The following is a 26,047-nucleotide window of genomic DNA, read 5'->3' on the forward strand; positions in this document are numbered from 1 at the left end:
AAACACTAAATAGCCAAGGGTTAAAATCAAGTTGAGCTGAGCCTGAATGAGTTCTGGAATGTAAGATTATACCGGAAAATAAGTACTTAAAAATCAATTATTAAACATTATTTAAAATGGGTAGTCAAAACTTTCAAATGCCATTGGAAAGCAGAAACAATTATTCCTGAGCACTGTCAGTTGACAAGAGTGTTTCTGTATTTACTGTATTAACTTGAAACTCAACTGAAGGCAGTGAAGGAACAAGGTATTTTCTTTGACTGGCTTTGCCAGTGTAGGACAGCTGATAATGATTCTGTCACCAAATTAGTAAGCTCTTGTTCTTTTGTAATGGTAACTAAGGTAACAATCTGTATCTCCTCAACTCCTGGGCTAGAGGTCTTATATGATGCAATTTTGTTGAAGGCATCTGACATGTTTTTGTATTTCCTAAAGAAATGCTCTACGAATACTTTCTGAAAGCAGACTTAAGATTTGTTGTGCCTATGTATATTTTTTCCCCCTGACATTTCTGCATGCATTTGTGGCTTCAGCGATCACTTGAGAAAAATGTAACCTTAACCCTTGAATCTAGAAATGTGTGATAACTGGCTTTTAAAGATAACAAAATTGCATATCTTCACTTCAACGTGCATTATCAATTTCAGTGTCTTCCATGGGGAAGAATGATATGGTTTTAAAAGAGCTCAGGAATGCCAGCAGTGACAGTGAAATAGGTTCCAAAGGTTAAGGCTAAAGCTGAATAGCACCCCATCTTGGACAAGCACCAAGACTGAAGGCTAATTTCAGTGCATCTGATGATGGAGAACAGAACCAGATATATCTGCCCACCCCAACTCTCTTAACTAGCTACAGACTGCTCTGCTGCTGCCAACTACAAGGACACACTCAGACCTCTGCAGAGGAAGACCTCTCCAGCTCCATTTATGTCTCCCTAAACTCCTAGGAGGCTTTCTGAAAAAAGTGTACCTACACTCAGTTTATTTGGAACAAATGCTTTGCACTAATGCGTAGAGCTGAACTGAGCTCAGTGGAAATCCTATTTCCCCTTTTATAACTGACAAGAATCTAGTCCCATTTTGGCTCTAGAATTATAGGCAGAAAATGATGTTAAGAAAATGGATGACATTTTAATTCACTGATCAAACACAGGACCAATTCCTGAAAAGTTTGGAGAAGCTGACTTTAGCTGCGGTCACACAAATCTATGAAATACCTGAGCCAGGATCTAAACCTAACCCCAAAACCTGTATTTCCAAACGTATCATATTTTGGAAGTGCTGTCAGGTCACAGAGTGCTGAACGAACTTTGAGCAGTATGAAGACAGAATGATGCGACAATCTTTATAATCTCTGTATCAATTATAAATGTTCAGTGTCAAAGAAAGATCCACACCAGACACTAGATTTTCAAGCCTACAGTATTTAAGAAATAAAACCATTCAAGTGTGGAAGTTGTTCCCAAAGAGGCTCAATCTATAAAATAATAATAAGGCAAGGAGTGTTTCTGGCAAGACAAGACAAAAATCAAGGATTATAAATCTATAGTTTTATTAAGACAAAAACTGACAGTGTTGGTATGAAGTTTAACATTTAAAAACAAAAGTTTTCACAGAAACCTAACACATGCCTAAAAAGATTTTACAACGGAGTTCTAGATGCAGGTCTAAATGATGTCAAGAACTGATGGATCTCATGATTCAAGACAGCATTTTGGGTTTTAGTTAATTCTTAGGATTAAAAAAATGTGTTTTGTTTTAAAGTGAACCACTGCCCCAGTATGAAAATTTAATCTCCTGAGACCAGGGCTTCAGAAATCATTCAACTCTTGAAGTGACTCAGTGAACTTGTGCTGTCAGTGACTGAACCCTGCCACCAATGGTTTCAAAGTTCAAAAAACAGAGGCTCCAAGAGTTTTCCACCCTAAGAGCACCGGCCCTTGTCTTTGCCTACTCTCCCATCTCCTATACCACCCTCTGCCCTTCCCCAAATACTTCAGCCAGTGGCTTGGATGGAGAAGCTGATATTTATAACTTCAAAATTGGAAAAGAAAGGGTCTTCTTGTCGATTTCAAGAATTAGCACCTCTAAGACAGAATGATCTGCCTGTGTATACACTCCAATAAGACTTTTCCTCAACCAGTTTCCATCCCCCAAATGGCGGCTTTGGTAACTTCTTAATTGGGAAGTTAAGAAGTTACCAAAGCTTAATGCTTTTTGGGAACAGCATTAAGCTCAGGCAGGCAACACCTTGGCTTCTAAGTTTCAGGCATTCACAGCTTTTAAACAGTCTCTCACAGTCCTCATTTAGGTTGCCAATGACATTTTTTGAAAGGATGAAATATTCTGGACACAGAACCAAATCATCATTAGTTGTTCTTTCCTTTCTTTCACCATTTCCCCCCAACAGGCCCCAGATTTTAACAAAAATGATCCTAACCCATCTCCCTTCTTCCCCACCCCATCCCTCCCACCCCAAATAACACACCAGAAATAGCCAAAAACTACATACATGCTACGCTGTAAAAATGCAGAGTTAACACTATTGGGAAGAAGGCTGTGGGTTGTGGAGATGCTCTTTGAAGATCTGCAGTATCTTTTGCTCTCCCACATCCCATCCTGCAAGTTTTGTCCTTCATAGAAGGCCCTTTGCTTTTGTCAGCAAAGTTCAGAATGGGTTGCCTTGAAACACTGACCCTCCTTCCCCTCCACTGGGATGGGTGTGCAAACTATACAGCATGGAGCGGCTTTAAAGCACTTGGGCTGCTGTAGGGCACAGAAACTATACTGGCTCTTCAAAGGACATCTTCTCAAGCCCCCTCTACGGTGTCAAGACAAGTAGATCTCCTTCTTTCCCCACCTGAAACCCACAGTCAGATGTGACAGGGGCTGGTACTCAGGAGAGTTAATTCTTGTCATCTTTTTTGTCATCATCCTCCGAGGGGTAGGAATGCCACGTCAGCCTTTCCTCATAGAAGGATATGACAACCTGTGGGCACTTGACATTGGCTTCCTTGGCAGGGACCAGGTCAGCCTCATCAGAGTTTTTCCTGCAGAACAAAGCACAAAGAGACTTTGAGACCAGGTGCTAGTGGTCTCCTAACTTGGATCACCCAAGGGCTTGGGCTTTTAAAATATTAATTCCAGGCTTCCCTGGTGGCGCTGTGGTTAAGAATCTGCCTGCCAATGCAGGGGACGTGGGTTCGAGCCCTGGTCCAGAAGATCCCACATGCTGCAGAGCAACTAAGCCTGTGCACCACAACTACTGAGCCCGTAAGCCACAACTACTGAGCCCGTGTGCCACAAATACTGAAGCCCACGCGCCTAGAGCCTGTGGCTCTGCAACAAGAGAAGCCACCATAATGAGAAGCCCGCACACCGCAACGCAACAAAGAGTAGCCCCTGCTCACCGCAACTAGAGAAAGCCCGCACGCAGCAACAAAGACCCAACGCGGCCAAAAATAAATTTTTAAAAAAATTTATAAAAAATAAATTAATAAAATATTAATTCCAGAAGAGCAGGCCAGGGAAGGATGATAATATGGTGTAAGCATCATTTACTAGCAGCTTTTAGCCAAGTAATATCCTCGGAGATCTTCTCCCATTGAAAATGCCCTCTAGATATCTTTGTCAAAAGCTAACTCTGAACCCCTGGGAAAGGCCGCACACACACATACAAAACCATGACTCTCAGATTCTCTGAGGAAATAAGAGAGGCTACCATACTCTTCCAAAGCCATATCCCAGCTGCTAAAAGCCCATGGAGAGATCTTGGCTTGGTAATAGGATTTAATACCATGTTGGATAGTAAGATTTAATACCAATTTGGCACTGACCAGAGCCAATGCAGGTGGACACTTTCTTGCTTACTCATAATCATACTGTTTAACACTACCAAGTGCCATGCTCACAGACAGGCCACAACTCCCAGGTGCTTTGAAATGGTGCTTCAAAACGGAGATAGAAAATAAAGGGACTGTTACATAATTCTCCATATTTTTTCTGAATTTTAAAATGTTCTCAGAAATTGAAAACCACATACATATTACAAGGGACTTAGGGGTAAGCTATCTTCAGGTCATTGGGAACATCCTAGATGGAAGCAATAGCATAGGGCAGGCAGCAGATAGATATATATGATGGGATCTCTGACGAGACACTACCCCAAACTTCCAGAACTCCAGCAACAGGTACACCAAAGCCACACAGCCCCACGGAACCAGGGAAGAGTAAGCCAGTAAGGTATGATTTTGAAAAACAGACAAGAGAATGGGAAGGAAAAGGAGTATAACAGCATGGGAACCCGAAGCAGGCTGCCCCTTGTTGACAATTCAACAACAGCCTTTGAAGTAAGAGTTCAGTCTTTTCACTGCACAGAAAAATAGCTACTTTGGGAAATGAACAAGTATCTCCATTCTCCAGGAAAATCACTTTAAGGTGAACTTGGTTTAATAATCAACATCCAATCTTAACTTGCAGAGTTACATTCAGCTATAATCTTTACACACTAGTGAGTGAACCAAAGGAATGTAGTGTCAAGCAATAAGGAGGTGCTACCATTACTCAGACTGGTCACATGCAGCCAGAGAAAGTGTATTCTAGTTGGACTGAATAAGTTCTGGTATTAATTCCTTTCTCCCATATGCAGCACCTTAAAAATGAACTTTTCTCCTACAGGCTAGCAATAAATAAGCTAAAAGAAGGTCAGAGTCAGTAAACACCTAGGGAGTGCATGGGAAAAAAAAAGAGGTTTAGCCGGTTGTGCCATAGGCTTTCAGTGTTCAAGTTAGGCCTCTCCTGCCACCTTCTAAAGGAGAGGAATTAGTACAGATATGAGTTTCCGAGAAGGTTCTAGACTGACAAAAGGACAAAGCCCCTAGAATGCTGCCTTCTTTGGCACAGGCTTAGGATTATTCACTCCTAATTTATATTTTAAGGACAATGATTGAGCTTCACTTTGGGGGGGAGGAGAACAAGCACTTCCAACAAGCAAGAAAAAGGGAAGAAAGCTTTCCTTTTGGACAGAGAATAGAGAAATTATAGAGAATTTTGGGTTAATTACAGTTCTTAAGATTCTCAAGACAACTGCTTTCATTAAGCTGTTTCATGGAGTACTACCACCACTGGTATTTATACTTACAATGGAAAAAAGCAGGCTTCTCTGTATGCTTTGTATAGTAAAGGGGCCTTGCTGACCCCTGCTGGCAGATACTGCAATTGTAGAATCTGCACAAACTGGAGAGGATCTAACAGTCAAGGACAAAGGAAGAGCTACAGAAATTCTTTCCTAACCCTGAGAAGTTAACAGAATTTCTGATCCTGGGGCCAGCCCGATCTTTATTAAGGAGGTGGTGGAAGGGGAGGGTGGTTCAATCACATTTCTTTTTTTCCCCCTTTATTTACATGAGTGAAATGTGATTCCTCCCCATACCCTCTGTACTCCAGATTGTCTCCCACCTCCTAAAAAAAAATGGGCAAAGATCCAAGAATCCTAAGGGCCCCTACCTGTAACTCACGAGTCCGGGTTGGCAGTCAGGCCGAGGGTCACTATCGAAGGACTATGCCATCTTAAAGATTTCACACCTGGGCGACTGGAATTTTGAAGGTCCAGCTCTTTTCCTCTGGCATGGAACAGATGTGGAGAAGAAAAAAACAACCACACAGAGCCACTGGCAGACTCACCATTTCATCAGGAACATGAGTTCTCCACTGGAGTCTGTAGCTCCAATAATCCGCTCCGGTTCCAAACCCCGGGCAAAGCCTCGTGGCTTTTCTGACTGTAAAAACCACAGAGATGGAACAATTTTAACTATATGGGACTGTTATCCGGACTGGAGCAACTCCTGTTTCTCTGACAATGTTATCAAACCCTTTTGCCAATATTTCACCAAATCTTTGGCTCTAAGTCACAAGCCTTTTAGAATCCTTCTGAGTGATTATTCCGTCGAGTTTTGAAGTGCTTGAGGTTTCCCCATATGTAAAAAGGGACCCACATCTCAAGCAAAATAAATGTTCACAACTGTTCTTCACCCTCGAAAGGTACCTTTACTTTACGGTATTGAATAGATTAAAACCTGTAATGATTAAAACATTGACAGCCATCTCCTCACAGGAATGAATTCCCTTGCACTTACTGTTCTTGAACCTCACATAAAATAAGAGTAGATTATGTGGCTTCATGAGATTGAACCCTCAAACATTTTTTTTTTTTTTTTGCGGCACGCGGGCCTCTCACTGTTGTGGCCTCTCCCGTTGCGGAGCACAGGTGCTGGACGCGCAGGCTCAGCGGCCATGGCTCTCGGGCCCAGTCGCTCCGCGGCATGTGGGACCTTCCCGGACCGGGGCACGAACCCGTGTCCCCTGCATCGGCAGGCGGACTCCCAACCACTGCGCCACCAGGGAAGCCCCTCTCAAACATTTTTAAAGCATTAGCCTATCTAACATTCCAAAAGGATTGAGAGCCAGCTGCTGAGATCTAAGGAGCAGCAGAACAAAAGTGCTTAAATTATCTTTCAGCTTCTTTGACAGCAGCATGAATTCTAGGCTAGTAAAAATTCTTACTTCGAGCCTTACCTCTTCTTTCTTCTTCTTTGGTTTGCTCTCCTCCCCCTTATCTTCCGAATCAGAATCAGCTTTGCGCTTGCCTCCCTCCGATTTATCTGTCTCGTGTGCTGTTTTCTGTGACTGCAGGAACTCAGCAATGAGGTCGGGGCAATCCAGGTTTTCTTCTGGCTCCCATGTGTTGTCCTCACTGAAACCAGAGGCACACAAGTCACAATTTCCACTCAAAGTTAGCACACTCACACTAAGGAGAAGCACAGGAGGACAAAACCTGGTGTCCTTGGAACAGAGGAGTTAACGATAAAATATAACTGGATTCTGTCCAAGACCAAGAACCTGACAAAGTTGACATTTTTTGGGAGGCAGTAGGGGGCTTTTTAGTACAAATTGAAAGCTTAGAAACTTGCCTCCTTCAAAAGAAAGTTACTCTCTCTTTGCAAACTTGGATCAGTGTAAAGCCACACACAAAACTGCTCATCAGAAATCAGTCTTGCATGATAGCACTTTGTACATGTAGGTCATTTTCCTAATTAAACTATAAGCTGTGAAGGCCAGGCCTGAGTCACAACGTACCCATCAGTGCACCCTGGGTCATGCACATTACCAGTCTCCTGAGAAATAGTTGGTGACCAAATGAATGGATTTTCCTGGGTCAATGAAACTTACTCTGAGAACCCCTTCCACTTTAGGAGGTACTCCACTTTGCCCTTTACCACTCGACGGTCAAGAACTTTTTCCACCACATATTCTTCTTCTTCTTCTTCTAGCACCTCCTCCACTTTCTTCTTGTTTTGTTTTTTCCCCATAGTGCCCGCCAGCTTTCTGGTATAAAGGGTGACGCTGCTAAAATGATAAAGGAAATAAAAAGGACATTAGGGTACACTCTTAGGAGAATATTTGGATAAAACCAGGGACATCATCGATGGTTTTAATAGTGCACGCTTGGGACTTCCCTGGTGGTCCAGTGGTAAAGAATCCACCTTCCAATGCAGGGGACATGGGTTCGATCCCTGGTCAGGGGACTAAGATCCCACATGCCATGGGGCCACCAAGCCCATGTGCCACAACTACTGAGCTTGTGCGCCTCAATTAGAGAGCCTGTGTGCCGCAAACTACAGAGCCCACACACCCTGGAGCCTGAGTGCCACAACTAGATACAAAACCCGCACGCCAGAACCAGAGAGAAGCCTGTGTGCTGCAACGAAGAGCCCGCATGCCTCAACGAAGATCCCGCATGCCGCAACTAAGACCCAATGCAGCCAAAAATAATAAAATAAATAAGTAATAAATAAATCTTACAAAAAACAGTGCATTCTGCTTCAATAAATGTTATGCCTATTCATCTTCAATACCCAAGAGTTTTCTATGTTCAGCTAGAAAGTTAGTTTTCTAAAACAGCCCCAACTAATCTCACAGCAAAACTTCTTTATTCTTGCATATCCACTTAAAACTTTTATACCCATTCCTCCTAAGTTAAAAAAGCTCCCAATACCCCTTTACTTATGGTATCTAAAATATTACACTAATTTGAAAAAAAAGCAATTCTCCTAAAAATAAGGTCTATACATCAAACCTATATACATATAATCCTCTGATCCATACTTTCTAATTCTCTGAATGTTTTTCAATTTCATCACAGTATTGGACTTGGATTTTTACTAAGGGAAATGGCTTGTCCTATTTATTAAACATCTAGTTTAATTTTCCCTTCTGTATATGCATATATAATATAAGCAATTCTTCTGCATTGTTAAACACAATCTCTTTTGAGTCCCCTTAAGGTTCTTTATGTAGTCTTTTCTGAATGCCACCATTAATTTATAATTCTCAAGTTTCTTGTGAACTTTTTATTCTACTTTTTATTTCTAAGGCTGAGAAAGATTCATAAAAATGCCAGAATGACCATGGGATTCTCTAAACGAATTTGGAAATAAATGGGGGAAAAAAGGTGGGTATCACAGATAACAGAACCTGAATTTATTCTTTTGTAAAATATATCATCAGGCTGGGTAACCTCTAAGGGTTCTTCCAGTGCTAAAATTCCAGTCCCCTATAAATCTATTTTCTTTAGTCCTTCATACAACTCTTGACTGTTGGTAAGCATAAAGCCTTATGATTACAAATGTGTCAGTAGGTGGCGCCATAAGATACCTATACAACAAAATTGATCTACAAAACTGGCTGCAGTCTACAAATTGATAGATACATTAGCTGCCCAGAAGGAAATACAAACAACCAAGAGTATGGCAGATGATCCAAGACAAGAAAGTAGTTACTACCATGTTTCATGTTTGAATTTAAGGCAATGCTAATTGGGGTTTAAACTGGTTATTCCTAGCATCCTTGGGAAAAGGAGTCAGTGAAAGTAGGCTCTTCTAAATAGTTTTAAATTGGCACGTGTAGACAGAATGTATTTTAGAAAGAGTTCACCTATAGACTATATGAAATATAACAAACCTTTACTAAAAGTCAGGCTCATCAATATGAATCAGTTATAGTATCTACAGATGCTTATTTAGGTTTATACTCTGAGATATTCTCATGTCTGCATATATAAGCAATGCTGACTTACTGAAACAACAAACATTTGGCTACTAGAAAATTCTGCATTGCTGGAGACTGGAGATTCAAGAGAGTAAGTAATGGTCCCTGTCTTCCTGAAACCTAATGTCTGGTAAGAAAAAAATATAGATACCTCTTCCACTAAAGGTATTCTGAACTTTTGCTGAGTGGCACACACACAAAGTTTTCTGAGATGCTTTCAGTGTGGCCTAAGGCCACACCCAATGCCCCTGTCCACACAGTTCAAAACACACATCTGCACTGAGACTGTTCCTCTCCATTTACATACCAAAGATTCTGCTTTCCTTCCCTCCCCAACCCATCTTTTTGTGCCATGAGTTTTCCTTTTATTGTTACTGAACAGACTAATCAGTGTATTGAATGTCACCTTTTGCTAATTATTGGCTAGCTTCATTGTGCCTCTGATTCAGAGCCTGTTGCTTCTTCCTGGAGGGAGATACTTTCAGGTTTTCAGAATCTGATTGCCATGACAAGTGTTATAAGGAAAGGGAAAAAAGTCTAATTTTTCTTTTGGATAAATGCAGTAGTGTTTGCTCCGAAGAACAAGTGCTACTCCTTGCTTGCTTCCTTTCACTGTCAGTTGAAGGGGTGGCAAGATTCATGCATCAGTTAATGTGCAAAGAAAAATAAATTGACAATCACCTTTCAATAACAAAGGGTACCACAACTCCCTACATTAGTTTGGACTCAGAAATTGGAAGCTACTCCCTTTCTCAACAGACAGAAAAACAACGGGTTACAGACAACCCCAAACCAGTAACTGTCCCCTAATAACCCCTCTCCCAAGTAATTAAATTTAAGAAAGTAAAGGAAAGGCAGTCTTATCACTCTGGCTTCAGAATTCAGAGATATTGAAGGCTCTGTGTTATCTACATTAATAGCTACATTTGTCTTACAAAAAGAAATAACACTGAATCCTGCCCATCTGATCCTGTTACTACAAAACAAAAAGGTAGGGACAGCTTCTAGCTCATCTCTAGCTACTGCAGGCCTCCCCTCCCTTTATCGTTAGCATGGCCTCAAGGAGAAAGAGTCATAGCATAAGAATATAATCCTTTAGGTTAGGTAAAGAAAACCCCCAAATAGGGAAATCTAGAGTGAGACCGCTTGATTTTCATCTTTACTCACTTAAATTCATTGTCCTAAGAGCAACTCAAATGAGAAGTGAAGAATGTAGAAAACACACTTCATTTCTCTCTTTTGAGTTTTCTTAACTGGCTCATCCCAGCATTTACCTCCAGGGATTGGATTCTCTTTATATTGGAGACTCTCAGCCAGGCTTCCCAGTGTGAGTGTTTTCCTTATTTATAGGTACTTCTCTGGGGTCCTGAATAAACCATTTGTCAAAATCAGTAGAGAAGTGGATTAAATACACAACCCACTCTTCCTACAGAATCTATCGATAGCACCTTCAGACAAGCCAAGAGCTCCCTTAAATATTATGACAGGCCAATTATTTGCATATAGTTTCCAAATCGATTATTTCAAGAGAGACCACCTCTCCCTGAATATGGCAATCTCCAAATACCAGCAGTGACATCTGGAAGGAGGGCTTTCAACTGGAATTGCTTGGCAAGGATATTCAAAGTAACTCAGATCAGCGTAGTAGCATAATGGAAAAATGCCTTTATTCAATGCTATTTGCCACTCTCCCTAAATATCCTGGCAACCAAATTATGGCATAAAAAGTGCCATAATCATTGAACAAAGGGTCAAGGTATATACTAGAACATCACACGATGTACACAAGGGCGAACAGTTCTAAATTAACTCAGAAATCTTAGGGACTTCCCTGGTGGTCCAGTGGTTAAGGCTCCGTGCTCCCTATGCAGGGGGCCTGGGTTTGATACCTGTTCGCGGAACTAAGATCCCACATACCGCAATGCATCCCGTGCGCCGCCAACTACTGAGCCCACGCGCCACAACTAGAGAAGCCCTTGCACCGCAACGAAGACCCAGCGCAGCCTAAATAAATAAATAAAAAGATTAGAAAAGAATTCTTGGACAAGTCTTCTTAAGGGGGCTTCCCTGGTGGCGCAGTGGTTAAGAATCTGCCTGCCAATGCAAGGGATATGGGTTCGAGCCCTGGTCCGGGAAGATCACACATGCCACGGAGCAGCTAAGCCTGTGTGCCACAACTACTGAAGCCCGCATGCCTAGAGCCCGTGCTCCGCAACAAGAGAAGCCACCGCAATGAGAAGCCTGCGTACCGCAACAAAGAGTAGCCCCACTCACTGCAGCTAGAGGAAGCCTGCACACAGCAACGAAGACCCAACGTAGCCCAAAAAAAAAAAAAAAAAAAAGTCTTAAGGCTCATCACGATGTTTCAGACAAAAAATCCTTAACCTAGTTAAGCTGCTACAATTTTACCTAAATATTTACTGGGTCTGCTACATTTTAAGATGCCTAGAAAAATAATACGTTACATTTGTATTGCACTTTACAGTTTACAAAGTGCTACCATGTTATCTCATTTGATCTTTGAAACAATCCTATAAAATAAGCCATTCAGATGTTATTGACACCTCAGAGATAACACAATAAATTTACATGAAATAAATCTTCTAAGGTCACACAATTAACAAAAAATACATCACTTCAGTGTGGACATCTCCCAGCAGGACTGGGCTAATGGCCCTGCTGCACACACAGAACTAGGAGCTAGCTACACACTTACAGGAGAAATTTCCCTCCAGCCTCTACGAGGACAGGACTGAAAGGTCTGACTTCAGTCCTCTCTACAATTTGTCATCAGTAAATAAGGAAGTGTGGATAATGATTTTCTTTCAAAAAAGACCTTAGAATATGTATAGGTGTTTAAAAACCAATGATTTTTTATTGGTTACTGGAATATGGAAGGTATACATTGTTAATTAAATCAGCAGGCAGTGGCAAAGCTTTGGTTTTTAGGGCCCCAGCAGTCTTCTCAGTCTTTTAAATTGACAAGTGCTAGATGGTGCAGAAGTTTTGAATTTTTGTAGCCTAGCAAGTAGGCTACAGAGAACTACTGAGAAAATGCCAATTTTAAGAACCCCAAATTCTTCTATAGTGTCCCAATAAATCCAGGAATAGTGTAAATCTGAAGCAAGAGTCATGAACTCATAGTTCTTTTAAGAGAAAGAAAAAGCACAGTTGCAATTCTCCTGGATACCCCCTCCACTCCTACAGTTAGGAGCTAGAAAATGGAAAGGAGGAACAATGCTACTTGCAGGCAGAGGCAGTGAAGTATCAGACACAAGATTAGGCATTCTGGTTTTGAATACAGGCAGACCTCCAGACCCCTGCAATAAAACGAGACTCACAAATTTTCTGGTTTCCCAGTGCATATAAAAGTTTACACTATATTGTAGTCTACTAAGCAATAATAGCATTATGTCTAAAAAACCAATATACATACTACCTTAAAGAATACTGCGAAAAATGCTAACCAACATCTGAACTTTCAGCAAGTCAACCTTTTTGCTAATGAAGGAAGGGTCTTGCCCTGATGTTGATGGCTGCAGAATGATTTAGGGTGGTGCATTCTGAAAGATGGGGTGGCTGTGACAGTTTACTAAAATAAGACAACAATGAAGTTCTCCACACTGACTCTTCCTTTCACGAACTGATTTCTCTGTAGCATTCATGCTGTTTGATAACCTTTTACCCACAGAACTTCTTTCAAAATTGGAGTCAGTCCTCTCAAACCCTGCTGCTGCTTTATCAAATGAGTTTGTATAATATTCTAAATCCTTTGTTGTCATTTCAACAGCCTTCACAGCATCTCCACCAAGAGTAGATTCTGTCTCAAGAAACCACTTTTTTGGCTCAACCATAAGAAGCAACTCACCTGCTGAAGTTTTATTATGACACTGCAGCAATTAAGTCACTCTTCAGACTACACTTCTAATTCTAGTTCTCTTGCTATTTCCACCACATGTCTATTTCTTTCACTTAAGTCTTGAACCCCTCAAAATCATCCATGAGGGCTTGGAATTAACTTCTTTCAAACTCCTGTTAGTGTTGGTATTTTGACCTCTTCCGATGAATCACAAATGTTCTTAATGGCATCTAGAATGGTGAATCCTTTCCAGAAGGTTTTCAATTTACTTTGCCCAGATCCATCAAAGGAATCACTATCTATGGCAGCTACAGCCTTACAAAATGTATTTCTTAAATAATAAGACTTGAAAGTCAAAATGACTCCTTGATCCACGGGCTGCAGAATGATGCTGCGTTTGCAGGCATGAAAACAACATTAACCTTGTACATCTCCATCAGAGCTCTTGGTGACCAAATGTTGTCAATGAGCAGTAATATTTTGAAAGGAATCTTTTTTTCTAAGCAGTAGGTCTCAACAGTGGGCATAAAATAACTTTATTGTGTGCAGCAGCCCTTTTCACACCAAGTATTAGTTTTTTCATGTGAAATAAGATTTAAAATGATAAAGTTATTGTTAAGGAGATGCACTGGGCAACAGAAAAAGCTGAATAGAGTTTTTGTCAGAAACTGGAAAACAGAACAGTCTGGAAAAAAAGGACCACATGTTGCTAAGACCAAAAAAGGAGACTGGAGACCATGCTGTAAACTACGTTGTAAACAGATGTGCTGTCATCCAGGCTTTGTTGTTCCATTTACAGAACACAGTCAGAGTAGATTTAGTAGATTTTAAGGGCCCTAAGATTTCTGGAATGGTAAATGAGTACTGGCTTCAACTTAAAGTCACCAGCTGCATTAGCCCCTAACAAGAGAGTCAGCCTGTCCCTTGAAGCCAGGCATTGACTTCTCCTCTCTAGCTATGACAAAGTCCTAGATGGCATCTTCTTCCAATAGAAAGCTGTTTTGTCTACACTAAAAATCTGTCGTTTACTGTAGCCAACTTCATTAATTATTTTAGCTAGATCTTCTGGATAACTTGCTGTAGCTTCTATGTCAGCACTTGCTGCTTCACTTTGCATTTTTATGTTATAGAGATGGCTTTCCTCCTTAAATCTTATGAACCAACCTCTGCTGGCTTCAACGCTGTGACCGGTTTAATCTTCTATCCAGGCCATTAAAACTTTCTACATATGAGCAAGAAGACTGTTTTGTTTTCTTATCATTTATGTGTTCACCGGAGTAGCACTTTTAATTTCCTTTAAAAACTTTTCCTTTGCATTCATAACTTGGCTAAGCAGCGCCTACCTTTTGGCGTATCTCAGTTTTCAACATGCCTTCCTCATTAAACGTAATCGTTTCTAGATTCTGATTAAAGTGAGAGACACAACTTTTCCTTTCACTTGAACACTTAGAGGCCATTGCAGTGTTATTAAATGGCCTAATTTCAATATTCGTTGTATCTCAAGGAATAGGGAGGCCTGAGGAAAGGGAGAGAAACTGGGGAACAGCTGGCAGATTAAGTTTCGCCATCTTACATGGGCATGGTTTGTGGCACCCCAAAACAATTACAATAGTAATATCAAAGATCACTGATCACAGATCACTATAACAAATATAATAGTAATGAAAAAGTCTGAAATATTGCAAGAATTACCAAAGCGTGACACAGAGACATAAAGTGAGCAGATGTTGTTAGAAAAATGGCACTGATAGACTTACTTGACACAGGGTTGCCACAAACCTTCAATTTGTAAAAAATGCAGTATCTTCAAATAAAGTGAGGTGTAATAAAACAAGGTATGCCTGTAGTTGGTCCTAGTGAAACGATATGAGAAGGATCTGAGAAGACAATGTGAGCATAGCTCCTGCTTGCCATCACAAACATGAATTATAACGGGCTACCCCAGAACTTCCATACGGATTTCTTGCCAGCTTGAAAGGTCAAATTCCAGATGTGAGGACAAGGTAACAGCTACAGCCCTCTGAAACAAACCAGTAGGCCTTTTGAGGTAAACACTAAGGTGAAACATTTAGAATGCTGGTCTGGTGAGATGACCATCTGTACTAAGAAAGAATTCACAGGAAAGCAGACCTTGAGTAGAGAACTTTCACCTACATGAGAATAAGAATCACCTATGGAATTTATAAATACAGATACCCAGATCCAGTGAGTCAGAGTGTAGGGTGTGTGTATGTGCATTATTTAAAAAAATATTTTGTTTTTCTAACTGTAATATAATACATGTATTCACATTCAATTAGGGAATCAAAGTTCCCTGGCTCAAAACCTGTCAAAGCTGTTCTTCTATATGTAAACTGACCCAGATGTACATATGTGAAAATAGTTATTATAGTTCTATAATTTGCCTTTTAATATAATGTAATGCATCTCTGACATTGTTGCATAAAGGTCTCCACTCTTTTTTTTTCTTTGCGGTACGCAGGCCTCTCACTGCTGTGGCCTCTCCCGTTGTGAAGCACAGGCTCTGGACGCGCAGGCTCAGCGGCCATGGCTCATGGGCCTAGCCGCTCCGCGGCATGTGGGATCTTCCCGGACCGGGGCACGAACCCGTGTCCCCTGCATCGGCAGGCGGACTCTCAACCACTGTGCCACCAGGGAAGCCCAAGGTCTCCATTCTTAAGCTGCATAGTATTCCATCTTGTATGGCCACACCATACTCTAACCATCTACCTAATGATGAAAATTTCGGTTGTTTCCAATTTATTATTATTGCAAACACTGTTGATTTGACCACGGCACCTGCATCTTTAAAAGCTCCTTAGGTGATCTGATGCATTCCTTGGATATAAGCCATTGCTGTAAGAGGACTGGCAGAAACTACATTCCTCAGGAGAAATTATACATTATTGCAGACATAAATCAATTCTCATAGTTAGCTAAAAGGTAGGTGAACGTTTTACTTTCTCCATAAAAATTTAGAATAAGGCTGAACAGTAAGTAATAACTGATGTTCTTGAAAACAAAACCTCTACATCACATTCGACATCATTCACTCTAGACCTTTCTTGTACTAGAAATGAAACTGGAAGAGCACTGCCTGAAGGGTCCTCACAGTTCCTTTCACCAAAAGAAAGCTAGTATGAGCACCAGAAGCATGATATCTTTGCTGTCCTTGACCTCTCAAAACTTTATGCTTATAGGTAGTTATATATATTTACTGCATAACTCAGTTTTCTCATCTGTAAAATTGGTGTAACAACTCTCATGGAATTCCTTTGAGGTGAGCTTTTATGACCTTCTGGCATTCATTATCTATTTACATATTTGCATATATAACCTACTTCATTAGATTATTTACTGCTTTAAGCGTAAGGATAACTCTCTGAAATCCAGTGCATTAGGAACTCTAAGAAAATACCATTTTTGTTCAATGTATATGGCTGAAATTCATGGCTAGGTTTTTCTTTCTTTTTTAAATATATTTTGGCTGTGTTGAGTCTTCATTGCTGCGCACAGACTTTCTCTAGTTGTGGCGAGCGGGGGCTACTCTTCCTTGCGGTGCGTGGGCTTCTCTTGTTGTGGGGCAGGGGCTCTAGGCGCACAGGCTTCAGCAGTTGCAGCACGCAGGCTTAGTAGTTGTGGCATGTGGGCCCTAGAGCGCGCGGGCTCTAGAGCACAGGCTCAGTAGTTGTGGAGCACGGGCTTAGTTGCTCCGTGGCATGTGGGATCTTCCCGGACCAGGGATCGAACCCGTGTCCCCTGCATTGGTAAGCGGATTCTTAACCACTGTGCCACCAGGGAAGTCCCCTGGCTAGGTTTTTCAAAACAGCAGAGCAGCTCCAGAACACACTCAAGAAGGACCCAGGTCTGACTGGTATGAATGACCAATAATTATAAAACAGAAACCAAGATCTCATTTCTGGAAGACTGAGATAGAAGAGCTGCCAGAATCGGAGAAATCACATTTCATATACCGAAAGTGTAGGAATTTCTTATGTTCTTCCTTTTGTCTCACCCAGGCAGCAAAACAAAGTAAGAAACCCCTTGTAGTAAATGGCAAAAGGAAGCTATGTTCCTATGAAGACAGATAAGATAGGTGAGAAAAAGGAAGTAAATTCTGGATACAAACAATGGAAAATTTCAACAGAATTATTTGCAAAAGGAATTTTAAGATATCTGAAGAACTACATAAATACCAAAAGTCAGTTTTAATGATTCATACAGTAAAGTTCTATAACTTCAGAGGTTGTGATTTCAGGCTCTGATTTTACAGATATACTTTTAAAAAAGGCCCATCACCCAATTAAATGAATGGTCTTTCTAAGAATTCATATAGCTTTTACTGAGTTCAAGACAAAATTATGACATTCTTGATTTCTCCCCACTCAAACCCCATATCCAGTCTCTTACTAAATCCTGTTGATTTTATATCTTAAATATCTTTTAATTTATACATTTGTCTAGTCCCACTACTACCATCCTATTCCAAGCAACCACCATCTCTTGCCTGGATAACTCCCAACCCAATTCATTCTCAATACTAGCCACTGATGTAAAAATGCAGACCTCTTCATACCATTATCTGTGGGCATTTGAGCTGAAGACCACTGCACCTAACCCTATCAATCACAATTACCTTGCCCTTTGCTCCATTCTTCACTTGACTAATTCCCTTAGCTAAAAAAATATCATCAGAAGCTTCCCCGAAGCCCCAGACTAAGTTTAGGTTAACTCTTCCTGTGAACATGCTCCTACAGTATTCATTCACTTAACAATTACCTATATTGGGTGCCTATTATGCGTGAGACACTAGACAAATAGGGTGAACAAGACAGACAAAATCCCTGGTCTCTTAGAGTTTATATTCTAATGTGGACAAAGGAGTCAGCATGAGTGGGAGTGTATGCATGCATGCATGCGTGTGCAGAGTAGGGCACAGACAAGAAGCAAGAAAACATTAGTGATAAATGCTATAAAGAAAATATCTTCAGATTAAGTAACATTTAAACAGAGACCCAAATGACAAGGAGACAACTCAGCAAAAATCAGAAAAACGTACCAAATTTAAAGAATAGTGGGTTCAAAGTCCTAGGGTGAGAAGAGCTTGCTATATCTGAAGAACAGAAGTGTGGCCAGGTAGAAAGAGCTATATTGCGGGAGCAGCAGACAAGGACCAGATGATAATTACCGTGCATTTCACTCCCCACTTCATTCCTTCATCTAGCTCCTTTTTCCATTCCTTGTTTTCCTTACCCATCTTTTGCCTCTAGCTTAGGTTTAACCTAGTCAGTTAATGGCTATAAAAGTTTATAACTACAGCTCTACTAGCTTTTAATACCATCTATTAAAAAACCAAATCAAATCAATAAGGATTTACTAAGAGCTTGGGTGGAATAAAGGGTGACCAATTCATCCCAGCTAAAGCACTGAAAGCTTCTGAAAGCTCCACATCACAGAATGTGGAATCCCCTCAGACCCAGGCAAATGGAACTGTTTGGCCAGGCTAGCAGCATATGCAGACTCACAGGAAGTAGAGGCTTTTGAAAATCCCATAAGGACTAGTAATAACAAAATAACTTTTATTGAATACTTAACACTTAATGCATAGAAAGGCACTTAATTCAATGCTCACAACATCTCTATTAAGCCCATTTCACAAACGAGGAAACTAAGGCTTACCGAAGCAAAGAAAAATTCCCCAAGTTCCCCGCTCAAGGGTAAGACACAGAGCCAGGACTGTACGATTAAAAACATACCAGAAAGGTACAAATGCAATTGAAGTTCATTTCAATAGAAGAAATGACAGGAGTATGCAGTAATTAGCAAAAGAAATGTAAGCAAGAAGTAGCCGCCATCAAAGCACTACCGGGGCTTGGAAGAATAAATGGCTAGAGTGATTAGAAAGGTTTTGAAAAGCTGGGATTGAGGCAAGGTTCCAATAGCATTTGAAAAACTGGACTGGAGGGAGGCGATTTAGCCCAAGGAGCTATTGTTAACAAAAGCAACGGAGGCAGACAGTGTGTAAACCAGTTTAGGTGGGAGTACACTGATTAGGAAAGTGGCAGGTAACTGCTAAAAAATTTTCTACAAAGTCTCCTCCTCCTTTCTTATAAAAAAGGCCAAACTCCACAATGTACATCTAACAGCCTTTAGATCCAACCATTCCATACTCCTACTTCCCTCACAAACCTATTCTCCTGTCAAAACAGCAAAGTACAACCTGAACACATCCTGCACATTTCCTCCATGCATGGATTTGCTCATTATTAAGAAGTGTGCTCCTGTCCAAGGCTAGTAGTCAAAATCCTACCCCTCCTTCAAGAGCTAGCTCAAATGCTACTTCTTCCATGATGCTTACCCAACTTAGCTAAATATTATTTCTCTTTTTCTTGTGGTTCCCAAAGCATTTTGTTTCTATTTTTACTCAGACACTCAAAGGTAGGTCTGGACCCAGTGTAAGGTGTTGAACCCTATATGGGCAATAAGAATGGATGTCTCAGATTGAGATAACGAGGGAACAGAAGTCCAAAGTTGTCAGCTTTTTAGGGAATGATGAGCAAATAAATCGGATCTGCAAAGAAGTAAGTATCCTTGCTGAGCATTAGCAACTACATACCAGTCATCAAAAGGCAGGTGAAGGCATGTGTAGTATATTCAGTTTGTAGTCCTCCTAACTCATGTTTCTAAACTGCTTTCAGTTTGTTAGCTGTGGCTGTTTGTGAGGCAAATGCTTTCCAGATGGAAAACTTTACTGCGGAGAAAACAAGAACTTGTGCCACATACCGGGTGGGCAGGAGTTTCATTTTTAAAGAAATCCCTGTCCTCGAATTCCAGGATCTAGGACTAGAATACCAGTGTGTGAATAAAATTAGAATTTAATCTGAGACGTGTCCAGAAGCTTGGCTAACTCCTTTTCATGGTGCTGATAGAAATGAAACTATAGATATAGCTTGGGTTTAGAGGCCATAGGGATCTGTAAATATTAGTAGAACACAGTGATACCTGAAGCAAATATTTTAGTTTAAAATGAAATAAAAGTGATTAGAAAGCAAGACCAGAATAAGAGCAGAGACCAAAGGATTCATAGACAACAAAACAAAACCAGAGTAGTGACATTAACTTCTCAAATACCATAGTTCTGTTAGGCCCTCAATGTGTTTGCTATTATTAAAGAAAGGCACAATTTCACAGACAAATTAGGCTGCCCCCTTTTGGTCAGTAAATCATAAAAGCTTAAAAGGCAGGAAAGATTTAACAAGTTATTCAAATACTTACAGGATCAGAATTTTGTCCTCATTCAAACAACTTCTCCAATTAATCGTGGAAAGGCTATTCAATTTTTCAGTAGACATCGCCATTGAGAAATACTTATTAACTCTATACAAAGGACACAAATGATTTTTCAAGATACTTATATAACAGAAAATATTCAAAATACTATATAGCTTGCTGTTGAAACCCAGAACCTGGGTCCTCTCCTAGTACTTGCCTAAGGTATTTAAAACTGCCACTTGCACAATCTGCATACCTTTTCTGTATTTAATACCAGGGTGAGTATATTAAAAACATAGGCTAAGACAAGCATGCCAAGGGCAACAGTTTTACTCTGCCTAACGTCATAGAACAAAAACAGGCAAACTGATTACATAAATGCACATCAGGCCATTCTACTAATACGGGATTCTCAAAAAAGATCTCAAAGCCCTATCCATTCAATTGATTACATAAATGCACATCAGGCCATTCTACTAATATGGGATTCTCAGAAAAGATCTCAAAGCCCTATCCATTCATTCAACAATATGAATGGTCAACAATGTGTCAGACACTTGAATGAACAAGAGGCATGGCCCCATCTTATATAGGCCATAAACTAGCCATTAGCATCTTATTCCAAAAACTCTTCAGCGAAATAACCTATGATGCAAAAAAGCCATCAAATCTAATGCAAAACCTGTTATACCACGAGAAAGAGTATATGAAAAAGGAAGATTTCAATGGATAAACTACTAGAAAATGACAAAAATTCATCAATTCTCTTTAAGTGGTGTGAATTCAAAAAGAAACATTTTCCTAGTCTCTAAAATGGGCACCAGAAGATATAATGGTTGCTTCCTTTCTTTAGATGATTATAAAAATATTAGTATCCTGTAGTCAAAATGCAGAAGGATAGGGTACCCATACTTGGTCTCCTTTAATCAAGAAGCTAGAAACACCAAGCTACACAATATTTACATTTTTAGTGAAAAACAATTTAGGTTATAGCAGCCAATGAAGAAAATGGCACCAGAGGGAAAATTGGAAATGACTGAAGATTCTGAACTGCCTTGAAGCTTTATTAAGGTGTGGCCGATTCCAACACTGTGCACTTCAGTCATAGCACTTTCCATGTAAATATCTGTAAGCACCTTGGAGCACTGGCACTAATTTCCCAATTGTATTCCTGCATTCGTTCCAAAACCCTGGACCTTTTAGAACTATTCCAAAATGGCGACCTGATTCTTAACACATTTGAGGACAGCTTACCCCTGGCCAGAGGTTCTAGCGTAACTGATCTTTTTGTAAATTCCACCTTAATTGAGCTCAACCAATACATGTCTGAATATAGCAACAATCCATGAAAAATCTTCATCTGAAGTTTTGGAAAAGGGGTAAAGTACTGCTCCCTTCGTATTCAAATTTTCCAGCAAGGACAAGCTGCCTAAAAAACTTAAGAGTCCAAGGAAAAAAACCTCACAATCTCACGAACTTTTCCACTTTCTCTCTCAACCTCCCACACCGTCTCATAATCTCTCACTAAGTTAACTTCATTCCTTAAATATGAACTCATCTACACATTTCTACAATTTCACCGCAGTGAAATTGTGACCAGCAACAATCTCAGATAAAAACGTATGGAACTAATTATGAATCAAAGCAAGAGCTGCACTTGGACTTTTTAACTCCCTAAAGGAATCAAGGAGTGAAGGTAGTAGAAAATCTGGAAAAAGGAAAAAAGTGTGTTCCATCTTTTCTTCACACATTATTCTTACTGCCGATCAACCAGGAAGCAAGGGGTGGCCAGTTTCCCCCTTTTCTTCTTCACACCTCACAGAAAATGCTCTCGGGACCTCCGCCCTACTTGCCCTGACAGCTTCTCCCCGCCTCCCCCCGCCCCCCAACCCGAGCCAAGCCAGGCAAATACTACCCCTCCTTCTAGCCTCTTCCTCGATTTATTCAACAGATCTCTTCCCCCAGTAGCACACTTTGGGCCGCCCGGCCCACCCTTACAATTTCCTCGAAGTTACCGTTCCCCAGCCCTGCAAGAGGAATTCCTCTGGCAGCCCCGGCTGGACCCAATATATTCTCAGGTTACATTTCTAAACCTCGGGTCTCGCAGTCACCAACGCTCCCTACGCTTGTCCAAGCATCCAGGCTGCCCCGTCCGTCCCCTTCCCAATTTACCCAGTGTTTTCTCTCCAGCCCAACCCAAGGAGCATTGTCTTGGTCTACCCAGGCCCGAAGGGCGACCCGCAAGTGCTCGGCCCACCCAGAATCGCTTCAATTTCTGGCTCAGGAGACGCCGCCCCGCCCTCTCCATCCTTCTCGCGCCAGTCGTCCTACTCACTGCGCCCGGCGGAGAGCTCGGCGCGGGAAGGGCGCGGGATTCAGACACGCTCCCCGCTCCCGACCTCCGCCGCGAGCGCGCGGCCCCTCATCCAGGGCTCCCGCCGCCGCCGCCGCCTCCGCGCGCCTCCCCCCCGCTTCCCCGCCTCTAGCGGGCTCTTCACCTCAGAGCAGCGCCCACGAGCCCGCGAGAAATCGGTGCCGCGCTACTAGCGCGTCTTGTCGGGCCGGCCAGGGGAGTGGCGACCAGAAAAGCAACAAACCGGTTGACCGCGGTTGAGCCCCCTCACTGAAGCGGCGTACCGCAGGCCCCGGCCAACGGCCCTCCCCTCAGCCGAACAAAAGAGCCTCGCACTCTGCGCTGCCCGCCGCCCGCATCACGCAGGCGCGACGTCCCGCCGCACAGCGCTATGGGACTCGAAGTCCGTCCCAGACTACAAGACCCGAAGTGCTGCGCGCCTTCCACGGCGCCACGCACAGTTTGCTAGGGTTTCGAGTTTTACTTAGTTCTTCGATAGCTAGTGCCGCCGAAGCGACTGTAGTTTAGAAAGCTGCAACCTAGAAAGTTAAAACGTGTGGTTTTACAAGAGAGTCTGATGCTTGGTCTGAAATATCAACCACTTCTGGACAGTAGTTCACATCCTTGAAAATTTTGCATCTTATAACAGGTTTCTCACCAGATCTCTGTAAGGCTCCTACGTCTCGGCGTTGAGATTACAGTACTTCCCTTTCGAGGCCTTCCCTGACCCCTTAGGCTAGGTAGGTCCGCCTGGTAGGTGTCATCATAGTATCTCATTGGCTGCACCAATGGGTGGCTTTAGTGCCAAAACCCCCATTATCCATGAACACCCCTCCCTCACCCAGCCTCCCCAAAGAAACACAGAAATAGGCAAAAAAACATGTTTCTTATTCTTTGGGACAAGTGTTCTAATTCTTCTAATATCAACTAGATTGCCATCCCCAAACCCGCTCACGTGGGAATTCGGTCTCATCGTAATATTCACCCCACTTTATTGTCATGTCTGTCTTCTCTCTTGGACTCAAAACACCACTCCAGTAAGGGCAGAAACCTTGGCCCAGTACAGCCCCTAGCATACAGTAGTCAATCAACATTTGTTGACTAAATGAATTAATATGTTCTTCTCCTACCTGACAGAAAATGTAGGTGATCAAGATTTCCTTCGTCTCTTTTCTTCACATCATATTTGTGGGGTTTTTCGATCTCCCCCCCTTACTCTACTTTTCCTTATCCAATCAGGAACTAAATAGAACTTCTACCACCAAGGTGACGTTTTCCCCCTTACCTGGAATTCAAACATCCTCCTAATCAGAGGGAAAGGAAAAAGGCAACTAGTCTACTGTACTCCACCCCAGAATGCAGGAGTCTGCATTTATATAGCAGTTTTGCTGTGCCAGGTACTGTGCAGGATTCTGGAGAATTGCCATGTAAGAACCCAGCCCAGCAATATCATAAAACAGTTTTGCTAAAAGAGCTGTGAGAGCAGAGAAGAGGGCAGTTCTTCCTGAGACATTTTTGGGTTGGGTGTCCATGAAGAGGCAAAAATTCATCTATTCATTCCCTCCTGAAGTGCCCTATTCTGTTTTTAATAATTTTAATGATGAGAAACTTAGTTGTAACACTATTAGCTACTAGCTAGGAATTTTGTTAAGTCCTTGATTAATGTTATTTAATCCTGACATCAACCCCAGGAGGTGGAATTGCTATTTGCATTTTGCAGAAAAGTCTCAGAGGCTGTGTAATCTGTCCAATGGCATTAAGCAAGAAAGTGTTGGAATCAAGATTTGATGTTATTTCTAACTCCAAAACCATATTTCCGCCTGTATAAAATGCTGTCATCCCCAATTCCTCATACTGAGCTGAACTCTGCTTCCCCATGTAAATGCCATCTATTTCCTTACTTCTGGCTTCTGTAGCAGCACACAGTTCTCTTCTATTAACCTAATTCCTCTTTCATATTGTATTTCTAGTATTGAAATTCCGCCTTCATGTTCCTTAAGGTCTCTCTTTTCTGAGCTAAATGTCACCATTTTCTTAAACTGTATATCATAGGACAACAGTTTCAGATCTAGCACATCTAGTTTGTTAAATTCTGCCTCTTATAAGCATATTTCAAAGTACAGGGAGCCATCATGGCCCTGGTGCTCTACATCATTCTTGAATGAAGGGAGTCAAAGGTCACCTTCTCTTTTTAGGTAGCAGAGCGCCACCAGGTTTATGCTAATCTGCAATCAGCTAAGAGCTCTCTTGTTAATCATCTGTTCTGGAATTCTGCCAGGGATGGATGTCAAACTCTCAAGCCTCCAAGTTTCTGCATTAACAAAATCTTTTTTGAAAGTCTTTTGGGATTAAGTGGATTTAGTTCTTTTCTCTTCCCATAAGAATGATGACATTTCAAACTATCCAGACCTTCAGGGTTTCTTTTCTTTCTAAGGGTAATGGCACCTCAGTCATAATGATCTTGCTCAAGACAACATTCGAAGTGACATTGCTCGTGCCCAACAGGAAATATGTCTGTCATATGAAGTTTCCAGAATCACAGGAATGAGGGGAAAGGAGGAAGTATGATGTTGCAAAAAAGAACAAGGACTTGGTATCAGGCTGAACTGGATTCAATTCTGTCTCTATTATTTGCCTGCTGTGTAACTTTGGACAAGCCGCTTAACTTCTTGAGCCTCAGCAGCTTCCATGAAAATCTAAAATATCAAAGTATTATTTAAGACCTAACATGCAGCATTTCTGTAGGATTAACAGTAATGTGTAAAGGGAATGGCACATAGCTGGCCCTCAGTACACAGTAGTTGTTTTAAGTACAATAGATAGCTGCTTCTGAAATGTGATTTAAGGAGTGGAGGAAATACAGGACTTTTAAAATATTTTCCTCTGCACTGTCTGAAATTCTTTGTTTAATTTTTTCCACAATTTAAAAAATTATGGTAAAATATATAAAACATAAAAAAGGTAGATACATTCATAATGTTGTGCAACCATTGCCACCATCCATCTCCATAACTTTTTTTATCGTGTAAAACTGAAACTATACCCATTAAACAATAACTTTCCATTCCTCCCTCCAGGCCCTGGCAATCACTATTCTGCTTTCTGTCTCATGATTTTGACTACTCTAAGTACTCATATAAATGGAATCACACAGTATTTGTCTTTTTGTGACTGGCTTATTTCATAAGCATAATGTTCTCAAGATTCATATGGACATATGGTATAGCATACGTCAAAATTTCCTCCTTTTTAAGGCTTAAGAATGTCCCATTAAAAAAAAAATACATTTATTTATTTTATTTTTGGCTGCGTTGGGTCTTCGTTGCGTCTTCGTTGCTGTACATGGGCTTTCTCTAGTGGGGCTATTCTTTGTTGCGGTGCACGGACTTCTCATTGCAGTGCCTTCTCTTGTGGAGCAGGGGTGCGCGGGCTTCAGTAGTTGTGTCTTGTGGGCTCTAG

General features: G+C 41.3%; 1 protein-coding gene across 3 annotated transcripts; it reads right to left on the reverse strand.

Moving 5' to 3' along the window:
* Positions 1-1,529: 1,529 nt before the first annotated feature.
* Positions 1,530-22,943, reverse strand: CBX1 (chromobox 1). Of its 3 annotated transcripts, XM_030840266.2 has the most exons (6): positions 22,734-22,943; positions 20,239-20,340; positions 7,227-7,403; positions 6,573-6,750; positions 5,682-5,776; positions 1,530-3,049 (listed from the first exon to the last, which is right to left on the reverse strand). In XM_030840266.2, the coding sequence occupies exons 2-6, from the start codon at positions 20,319-20,321 to the stop codon at positions 2,905-2,907; spliced, it is 678 nt and encodes a 225-aa protein (XP_030696126.1). In that variant the 5' UTR covers positions 20,322-20,340; positions 22,734-22,943; the 3' UTR covers positions 1,530-2,904. The 3 variants fall into 3 exon arrangements, with proteins under 3 accessions (XP_030696126.1, XP_030696127.1, XP_060147047.1); XM_030840267.2 differs by lacking the exon at positions 20,239-20,340; XM_060291064.1 differs by lacking the exons at positions 20,239-20,340; positions 22,734-22,943 and adding an exon at positions 22,571-22,592.
* Between the last annotated feature and the right edge of the window lie 3,104 nt (positions 22,944-26,047).

The sequence above is a fragment of the Globicephala melas genome, chromosome 20 (assembly GCF_963455315.2).
Source record: "Globicephala melas chromosome 20, mGloMel1.2, whole genome shotgun sequence".
Classification (NCBI taxonomy): Eukaryota; Metazoa; Chordata; class Mammalia; order Artiodactyla; family Delphinidae; genus Globicephala; species Globicephala melas.